We start from the raw sequence: 10471 nt of genomic DNA, 5'->3' as shown, positions 1-10471 counted from the left end.
AAACAAAAAAAAAAAAACAACACTGCTACTCCTTGAACATTTCTGTCCAGGTTGGGTGCAGTGGCTCACACCTGTAATCCCAGTACTTTGGGAGGTGGAGGTAAGAGGATTGCCTGAGCCCAAGGGTTTGAGAGCAGGCTGGGCAACTTGGCAAGACCTCATCTTTACAATAAATTAAAAAATTAGCCAGGCATGGTGGTGCATGCCCGTGGTTCTGGCTGCTTGGAAAGCTGAGGTGGAAGGATTGCCTGAGCCCAGCAGGTTGAGGCTGCGGTGGCCATGAGCGTACTACTGCATTCCAGCCTGGGCGACAGTGAGACTCTGACTCAAAAAACAAAAACAAAAATAAGCCAAAACATTTCTGTCCCTATCACTGCACTAAGCTACTTGACAATGTAGCTCCTCAATGACCTCCATACAGCTAAATTCAATGGACAGTTTTCAGTCTTTGTCTTTTTTAACCTATCAGCAACAACCAACACAGCTAATTCTTCCTTACTCCTAAAAACATCTTTTTTCTTTGGCTTCCAGGGTACCATTCTCTCAGTTCTTTTCTGGCTGACCAAGTCTTGATCTTCTTTTTTTTTTTTTTGAGTTGGAGTCTCACTCTGTCACCCAGACTGGAATGCAGTGGCCACTCCTGGCCACTGCAGCCTCAACCTACTGGGCTCCGCCGATCCTTCCGCCTTAGCCTTCCGAGTAGCCAGAATTACAGGCATGCGCTACCACGCCTGGCTGATTTTTTTTTTAATTTATTGTAGAGATGAGGTCTCGCTAAGCTGCCCAGGCGGGTTTCGAACCCGCGGGCTCAACAATCTACTCACCTCAGCCTCCCAAAGCGCGGGATTACAGGCTAAGCCACCGAGCCCGGCAAGTCTTGATCTTCTTTACTAAATTATTCTTACCTCTCTATCCTCTATATATTGGGAGTGTCCTAGGGTTCAGTCCTTAGTCTTCTTCTCTAGTTTCACTCCCTAGGTGATTCATCAGACCATGGTATAAAATGTAATTAATTAATCAATTAATTTAATTTTTTTTGAGTTGGAGTCTCACTCTGTCGCCCAGACTGGAGTGCAGTGGCCGCTCCTGGCCACCACAGCCTCGACCTGCTGGGCTCCGGCGATCCTTCCGCCTCAGCCTTCCAAGCAACTGCAACTACAGGCGTGCACTACCTCGCCCGGCTAATTTTTTGATTTATTATAGAGACGAGGTCTCACCAAGTTGCCCAGGCGGGTCTCGAACCCACGGGCTCAGGCAATCTACTCACCTCAGCCTCCCAAGGCACGGGATTACAGGCTGAGCTACCAAGCCCAGCTAAAATATAATTTATATGCTAACAACCCCCAAAGGTAAAGTTCTGATCCCTTCTAAACTCTGATCTCGCATATGCCAAGTGCCAGCCTGACACCTCTCTCTGGATATGCAAGTGGCATCTCAAAACTGTTTGAAACTGCACTGGATTCCTAGACTCCTCCAAACCTGCTCCTCATCCAGCCTTCCGTATCACAGAAAACTCAATGACATTCTTTCAGTTGCTCAGGCCAAAAATCTGAGTCATTCTGATTATTCTCTCGCTCTCACATTCCACATTCAATTAATTCATCAGTACATTTCATCAGTTCTACTTCCCAAGTATACTTGGGTTCTAACCACTTCTTATCACTTCCACCGTCACCCTAGTCTCAGCTACCATTTTCTCTCACCTGAGATTAATACATTAACTTCCTAACTGGTTTTCAGCTTCTACAGGTAACTAGCTACAGACTCAATTCCACACAGTTCTTTTATAAATTCAAGTCATCTCATGTGACATTTCTACTGAAAACTCTCTCCTATGGTTTCTCATCCTAGAGTCAAATCCCAAGTCCTCACTATAGCCTATTAAGGCAACATAAGGATTCAGATTATATGCTCTAGACTCCAAAGGCTTCGTTTGAAACCCTGGCTTTGCTATTTACTAGCCCATAGGCGAGTTACTTCACTTACCAAGTCTGTTTCCTCATCTGTAAAATGTAATAGTACCTTCACAAGCAGCATCTATAAGGAGCTTAGAATTTATATACCCATACCTGGTATACAGTGAGCAACATTAGGTGTGTGCTTCTGCCTCAGAGCCTCCACTTATTTTTCCTACTAACTGCAGCCTTGGCTCATGCCCTCATTTCATTCAAGTCTTGGTTCAGAGAGGCTGTCACTATACAAACCACCTATCTTACAGTTACTCTATTTTCCCTCCCCTTTTTCTTCAGAGCACTACCTTCCTGCTAGAATGCAATTCAACAGAGCCAGGACTTTGCCCTTTTTTCCACTGTTGTGTCCCTGCAACATAGAATGGTCCCTGGTACAAAGCAACTTTCAATAAATATTTATTAGTATTTGTTAAAGGTCTAAATTAATAAATACACAAAACTCCCAATTTCTAGGCAGGTGTCACTTTTTTTTTTTGTGAGTCAGTGTCTTACTCTGTCACCCAGGCTGGAGTCACTGACACGTTCAGGTCACCGCAGCCTTGACCTGCTAGACTCAAGCGATCCTTCTGCCTCAGCCTTCCAAGTAGCTGAAACTACAAGGCACACGTCACCATGCCCGGCTAATTTTTTGATTTACTGTGGAGACGAGGTCTTATCAAGTTGCCCAGACTGGTTTTGAACCCCTGGGCTTAGGTAATTGTCTCGCCTCAGCATCCCAAACTTCTGGGATTATAGGTTTGAGCCACTGTACCCAGCAGGGGATAATACTTCCTTTAATAGAATCAAGGATTAAATTATGTTTTGTTTTTTTTGAGTCAGAGTCTCACTCTGTTGCCCAGACTGGAGTGCAGTGGCATGCTCACAGTCACCGCAGCCTCGACCTGCTGGGCTCAGGTGATCCTTTTGCCTCAGCCTTCCAAGTAGCTGGAACTATAAGCACGTACTACCATGCCTAGCTTATTTTTTGATTTATTGTAGAGACAAGTTATTATCAAGTTGTCCAGGCTGGTTTTGAACCCCTGGGTTCACCTAATTGTCTTGTCTCGGCCTCCCAGACTCCTGGGATTATAGGCATGAGAGCCACCGTACCCAGCAGGAGATAATACTTCATAAACATGAAAACTACTCTTCCTTTGATAGAATCCAGGATTACACTATTTTTATTTTTATTTTTTGAGTCAGAAAAAAAAATATTAAGCTAGGCCCAGCATGGTGGCTCACGTCTGTAATCCTAGCACTTTGGAAAGCCGAGGTGACAGGATTGCCTGAGCCCATGGGTTAGAGACCATCCTAGGCAACTTGGCGAGACCTCATCTCTATAACAAATCAAAACATGAGCCTGGCATGGTGGCATGTGCCTGTATTTCCGCTACTTGGAAGGCTGAAGCAGAAGGATCACCTGAGCCCAGAGGGTCAAGGCTGTGGTGGCCATGAGCATGCCACTGTACTCCAGCCTGGGTGATAAAGTAAGACTTCAAGTAAAAAAAAAAAAATTAAATTAGCCAGGCGTGGTAGTGCATGCCTGTAGTTCCGGCTACATGGAAGGCTAAGGCGGAAGGACTGCTGGAGCCCAGTAGGTTGAGGCTGCGGTGGCCAGGAGCGTGCCACTGCACTCCAGTCTGTGTACCAGAGTGAGACTCCAACTCAAAAAAAAATTAAAAAAAAAATTAAGCTGCAAATCATACTACTACATTGTATTGACATCACTAAATTTTGCACAGTTACTGACAGGCTATTGGCCTAAATGTAGGTCACCCCTATTAAGCTTCTGTTTTTTTACCCACCATTTGAGTCTGTCAACAACTTAAATTTCAAATTTGCCATCTGTTATTAGCTATATATCCCTCTCAGCTTTAGACGCCTATAAGTTCAACAAGCATGCTTTCTACATCTTAAAAATAAAGAGATTATATAGGACAAAAACAGTCTTCCAAAATATGTCTATTGTGCCCCCAGGTCATGATGTGATAGTTATTAAAAAGCAAACTGTATTATTTAGATGGTAAAGTCTACATAGTTCTTTACAACAAAGGAATACTGTGATTAGCTGAAGACTTATGACTGTTCTATGTATTGTTTAAATGCCACCTAGTTGACATAGAAGAGATGTATCTGCAGAATTCAAAACTAAAATAGCCAAACTTACACTAAAAGCTTCCTTATTGTTTTTAACGCCACAGGATTCTTCTACTTCATCCTCCTCTTCTAGCACAATACTGGATGGCTAATACAAAGAAAAACACATATTACACAGGGAATCTACTTCTACATTTCAAATCTTAAAAATTTGAACATGTTCCTTTTATTTTCTAACACACTTTTAAGGTATATATCATTGTCATAATCAGGGTAAGTTTAGAAGTTAAGCTAGGAAACGTTTATAAAAGAAATTTCACATGGGAAAATTGAAGATCTAAGCATTAGCATGCACTATGACTTTTGTGTTAATCAGTGTTAATTATGCAACTTTCAATGCTTAAACTAGCAAAGCCGACTTTATCTTGAAATCAAATAACCAGCCAGGCATGGGGGCTCATGCCTGTAATTCCAGCATTTTGGGAGGCAAAGGCAAGAGGACTGCCTGTGCTCAGGGGTTTGAGACTAGCCTGGGCAACATGGTGAGACCTCATCTATACAATAAATAAAAAAAAATTAGCCCGGCGTAGTGGCACGTGCCTGTAGTTCCAGCTACTTGGAAAGCTGAGGTGGAAGGATTGCCTGAGCCCAGCAAGTAGAGGCTGCAGAGGACGTGAGCGTGCCATTGCATTTCAGCCTGGTGACAGAGTAAAACTCTGACTCAAAAAAAAAAAAGAAAAAAAATCAAATAACCAGAAAGATTTTTTGAAATATGTAATTTTACATTACTAGTTAAAACTGATAATATAGGCAGGCATGGTGGCTCAAGCCTATAATTCCAGCACTGTGGGAGGTCAAGGTAAGAGGATTGCCTGAGCCCACGGGTTACACCAGCCCGGGCAACTTGGCGAAACCTCATCTCTACAATAAATCAAAAAATTAGCCGGGCATGGTGGAGCATGCCTGTAGTTCCAGTTTCTTGGAAGGCTGAGGTGGAAGAATCATCTGAGCCTAGTAGATTGGGGCCATGGTGGCCAAGAGATGCCACTGTACTCCAGCCTGGGTGCCAGAATGAGACTCTAACTCAAAAAAACAAAAACAAAAACAAAAAACCAAACTGATAATATAACCCTCACAGAGCTTAAGCTACTACAAAATTCTGAAGTGTTCCCTAAATCAAAAATAAAATTTAAGCCGGGCATGGTAGTGTGCGCCTGTAGTTCCAGCTACTTGGAAGGCTGAGGCGGAAGGATCGCCAGAGCCCAGCAGGTCGAGGCTGCGGTGGCTGGGAGCAGCCACTGCACTCCAGTCTGGGCAATGATGAGACTCCAACTCAAAAAAAAAAATTTAAGCCAGGCACAGTGGCTCACACCTGTAATCCCAGCACTTTGGGAGGTGGAGGCGAGAGATTGCCTGAGCTTAGAGGTTCGAGACCAGCCTGAGCAATATGGCGAGACCTTGTCTCTACAATAAATCAAAAAATCAGTCCAGCAGGGTGGCACATGCCTGTGGTTCCAGCCGACTGGAAGGCTGAGGCAGAAGGGTCACCTGAGCCCAGGTTGCATGCCACTGCTCTCCAGCCTAGGCAACAGCAAGACTGACTACCCCCGCCAAAAAGTAAAAAAGTATATATATGTATGTATATTCAGTACTGATTATTAAGTGTATTTTGCTTCTCAAATCTTTTTGAAACTGTATAGAAGGCCGGTACAGTGTCTCATGCCTATAATCCCAGCACTTCGGGAGGTCGAGGTAAGAGGATTGCCTGAGCCCACGTATTTGAGACCAGCCTGGGCAAGTTGGTGAGACCTCATCTCTGTAACAAATCAAAAAATTAGCTGGGCATGGTGGCACAAGCCTGTGTTCCAGTTACTTGGAAGGCTGAGGTGGAAGGATCGCCAGTGCCCAACAGGCTGACGCTAGTGTAGCCATGAGTGTGCCACTGCCCTCCAGCCTGGGCGACAGGGTGAGAACTCCAACTCAAAACAAACAAACAAACAAAAAATTTGTATAGAATACATAAAAACTTAAAAAAAAAAAAATTAATCAGAATACTGTTCTTCAACCCCTAAGGATAAACAGCTAAAGATCCTTAATTGAGAGAGTCTAGTTAACTGTTAATAAAAAAAGGTCCAGAAATAAAAATTCTGATTCTATTTATCTATTTATTTTTTTTACATAAATGTGTTCTCCAATCTTCATTCACATAGCGAATTTTCTCAGACTTTTTTTGGAGCACACATTTGATCTTTCAAAAACAATACAAGTCAGGCGGGGTGGCTCACGCCTATAATCCCAGCACTTTGGGAGGCTGAAGTGAGAGGACTGCCTGAGCCCATGGGTTCAAGACCAGCCTGGGCAACCTGGTGAGACTTCATCTCTACAATAAATCAAAAAAATAACCAGGCCTGGTGGCATGTGCCTGTAGTTCTAGCTACTTGGAAGGCTGAGGCAGAATGAATGCCTGAGGAAAACAGGTCAAGACTGTGGTGGCTTTGAGCAGCATGCCACTGCACTCCAGCCTGGGTGACAGAGTGAGACTCCTACTAAAAAATAAATAAATAAAAAATAAAAACAAGTAGAGAGGGGAAAAGGATAGCAAAAGCCTGTTGGTTTTAGATAAAAATAAATTCAACTTTAATAAAATCAGAAACTTGGATTTTTTTTTTTCCTGGCCAGAAATTTTCTGCCCCAAAATCCATGTCCAAGTTAGAAAATGGAAAAACAGCCAGCAATTTTGAGTGTAGCCAGGTTTACATATGACTCCCTTGACCGAAGAAGCCACTGTTCAAAAGAAAGCCATGTGGCCATACTGGTTAAACTTCAGAGAAGAAAACCAGTAGAAGAATGCAAGGCAGACAATCTTAGTCATTATTCTGGTTTTGATTCAAGAAGATCTTTGTGGCCTAATAACTGGCAGTAAAAAGAGTAACCTATTAACACTAAAGTCTCTTAAATTTGAAATACCTGTGGCAAAAGATTAAAGGAAGTCTTTTCTATATCATCTTTCTGCTGCTCCTCAAATCTTTTTACTAAATTTGATACAAATTCCTCTATTTCTTGATGATATTGACTGCAAAAGAGGACAAAATGGTCAGAACCCAGAGTAAAACATTTAACAGATTCAAGTCTTATGCATTACCATAGGATGCCATGTGTAAATTTTGTTATTTCACTTTTCAGACGTTTATGAAAATCACTGACTCTTTGTAGCACTCAGAAATCTATTTCTTAGGGAAAAATTCACATTGCTGCCAAATTAATGAAATGATTTGACAATGTAGCACAGTGTTTGGCATAAGAACTGCCAAACCATTGTGCAAAGAATACATGGATTTTATTTCTCAATATTAGGTACTTAATTTTTGGATACTACATTTAAATAGTTCAACATCCAGAAGTAAAAGGATTACACAATGAAAAGCTCCTGTACTACCCTTTCTCCTAGTCACTCATTTCTTTAACACAAAAATGGTCAATATACTCAGTTCTTTCACATCCTCTTCCCAGAGACTCTTTATACGTATATAAGGAAACACCAGTATAAATATAAAACTGAAAAAAATAAAACAAAAATGCAATGCAAGAAAAAAAAATCCTGAGGTCTATGTTCTCTAGCCTTCCAGGTCAGGAACCAAGCTCATCAAATATTCAGCAGTGCTCAGTTACGGAGGTGTAAAAGGAGCCCAGGTCTTGTTAGGCTATAACAGGGCAGTCTCAGGATCTCGAACTCAGCTTCTTTTTCAGATCTGATGATCTTTCAGGTGTCTTCTAGCTATGACATTCTAAGATTTCTGCAGGTGAAATGCTAGGTGAATGGTACAGAAATTAGACTGTCATGAGCCAGAGCAGATACTAAATCTAACCTGGGTGTGGGGAGGACACTAGTGCCAGAGCCAAGCTGTGCCCTTGCTGCTGCTGTATTCACCATCCAGCTTCCCCATCCACAGAGCCCTGGGTTCTACTTTACTAAGACAAAGTAGGTATAAGTCTATCACTGCTCCTTCTAGCTTTTTAACCTTGGTCAGCACATGAATTAACAACATGATTCAGTGACTTGACAGAGGGCAAGTAACTGTCTGAAATGTCTATGACCATGCTCTAAAGAGACAGGGCCAGTCTCAAACCATTTCAGAACAATGTAGCAAGCACTATAGGAATCAACTGAGTTGCCTTAACCCAAGCATGCTGGAAAGCTTACAAAAGTCTAGTCATCTATTTAAAAAAATAATCAGCTGGGCACAGTGGCTCACGCCTTTAATCCCAGGACTTTGGGAGGCTGAGGTGAGAGGATTGCCTGAGCAACATGGCGAGACCTCATCTCTATATAACTCAAAAAATTAGCGGGGCATGGTGGTGTACGCCTTTAGTTCCAGCTACTTAGAAGCTATTTATTGAGCTCAGTGGTTCAACCTGTAATCCCAGCGCTTTGGGAGGCCGAGGTGAGTGGATTGCCTGAGCTCGCCAGTTCAAGACCTGCCTGGGCAACATGGCGAGACCTCATCTCTACAACAAATCAAAAATTAGCTGGGCGTAGTAGCTGGAACCTGCAGTTCCAGCTACTTGGAAGGTTGAGGCGGAAGGATCGCCGGAGCCCAGCAGGTCGAGGCTGCGGTGGCCGGGAGCGGCCACTGTACTCCAGTCTGGGTGACAGAGTGAGACTCCAACTCAAAAAAAGAAGCTATTTATTGGACTCTTACAGATACTCATTTAGCTATCTAAAAGGTATTTACTATTAGCATCCTGTTGTCAAGTGAGAAAATTGACAATGTAGAAAAGATCTGTGACCTTTCTACAGACGTAGACAGGAGTCCAGATTCAAATTCAGTTCCCTATGACCCCAAATGTCATTGCCCTTAACCATGATTCCACATACTATAACTTCAGATGCATTTTAAGTAAAAGAATAAAGACGATATAAGTATAACTGAAAACAGTATTTGTATGGAAGACATCATTTCATAAGCACATTAACTTAAGTTTAGGAAATGAAAAAAATTACTTACTTTGAAATAGCATTGTTCATAAATAGAATCTGTAATAAAGGTCCATCTAACTTAGTATTGTTCACCAATATTCCTCTAAAATAGAAGTTAAAACATACTCTCAGAAGATACTGAAGTAAAACTTGCATATAATAAACACATAACTTTTATAATTAAGTACCAAAGAATATATATTTTACAAATAAAACCAAGAACTCTAGTTTTCTCAAGAAGAATCTAAGTTTTTACTAATTCTACCTACTTTAACAATTTTACAAAAAATTAAGAACTAGTTAATCTCTCAGTTCTCAATCAGAAAGTTTCTTTACCTGATGGGTAGTTTCTTTATAAACTGGGGGAGGGAGGGGACAGCAGATTTACAAGAATATATATATATATTTTTTTTTTTTTTTGAGTTGGAGTCTCACTCTGTCGTCCAGACTGGAGTGCAGTGGCCACTGCCGGCCACCGCAGCCTCGACCTGCTGGGCTCCGGCGATCCTTCCACCTCAGCCTTCCAAGTAGCTGGAACTACAGGCACACGCTACCACGCCCGGCTTATTTTTAATTTATTGTAGAGATGAGATCTCGCCAAGTTGCCCAGGCGGGTCTCAAACTCGCGGTCTCAGGCAATCCACTCACCTCAGCCTCCCCAAAGTGCTGGGATTACAGACTGAGCCACCGAGCCTGGCAGAATATATTTTTAAAAGAATCGGAGCTGGGCTCAGTGGCTCAGCCTGTAATCCCGTGCTTTGGGAGGCCGAGGTGAGTGAATCGCTTGAGCCTGCGGGTTGGCGAGACCTCATCTCTACAATTAAAAAAAAAAAAAAAATTGTGGCTCAGCCTGTAATCCCACACCTTGGGAGGCTGAGGTGAGTGGACTGCCTGAGCCCCCAGGTTTGAGACCCACCTGGGCAACTTGGCGAGACCTCATCTCTAGAAAAAAATAAAAATAAAAAATAAAAATAAATAAAATACCAAAAAGTTCAACTTGTTTCAATATGAGCAAAATTTAGGTTTTAAAAAGCCACATGCAACTGCATGGCCCTTGACTGGAGTCCAGTTTGAGCAATCATCTATAAATACAGTCATTTGGGGAAATCTGAACTGGGTAGGAGCTGTTATCAAGGAAATCAGGCCAATTACTAGGTATGATAATGAGGCTGTGACTATGCATGAAAAAGTCTTTATTTTAAAAATACATGTTGAAACTGGGCTCGGTGGCTCAGCCTGTAATCCCGTGCCTTTGGGAGGTTGAGATGAGTGGATTGCCTGAACCCGCGGGTTTGAGACCCGCCTGGGAAACTTGGTGAGACCTCATCTCTCTCAAAAATGAGCAGGGTGTGGTAGCGTGCGCCTGTAGTTCCAGCCTGTAGTTCTTGAAAGGCTGAGGCGGAAGGATCGCCAGAGCCCAGCAGGTTGAGGCTGCAGTGGCCAGGAG

The 10471-nt window shown here is 42.6% G+C and overlaps 1 protein-coding gene across 1 annotated transcript in view; it reads right to left on the bottom strand.

The window, feature by feature from the left end:
* ZCCHC8 (zinc finger CCHC-type containing 8) overlaps positions 1-10471 on the bottom strand; it is a 33073-nt gene that overhangs the window by 17952 nt on the left and 4650 nt on the right. The window contains exons 3-5 of the mRNA XM_008050406.2: positions 9053-9127; positions 7014-7119; positions 4117-4194 (exon numbers count right to left, since the gene is read on the bottom strand). Coding sequence (XP_008048597.2) covers positions 4117-4194; positions 7014-7119; positions 9053-9127 — 259 coding nt within the window. The remainder of the gene's footprint in view (positions 1-4116; positions 4195-7013; positions 7120-9052; positions 9128-10471) is intronic.

Source organism: Carlito syrichta, unplaced genomic scaffold, assembly GCF_000164805.1.
Source record: "Carlito syrichta isolate Samal-C Ts95f unplaced genomic scaffold, Tarsius_syrichta-2.0.1 Scaffold145297, whole genome shotgun sequence".
In the NCBI taxonomy this organism is placed as follows: domain Eukaryota; kingdom Metazoa; phylum Chordata; class Mammalia; order Primates; family Tarsiidae; genus Carlito; species Carlito syrichta.
The sequence above is the reverse complement of the archived record's forward strand: the minus strand, read 5'-3'. Positions and strand labels throughout refer to the sequence as shown.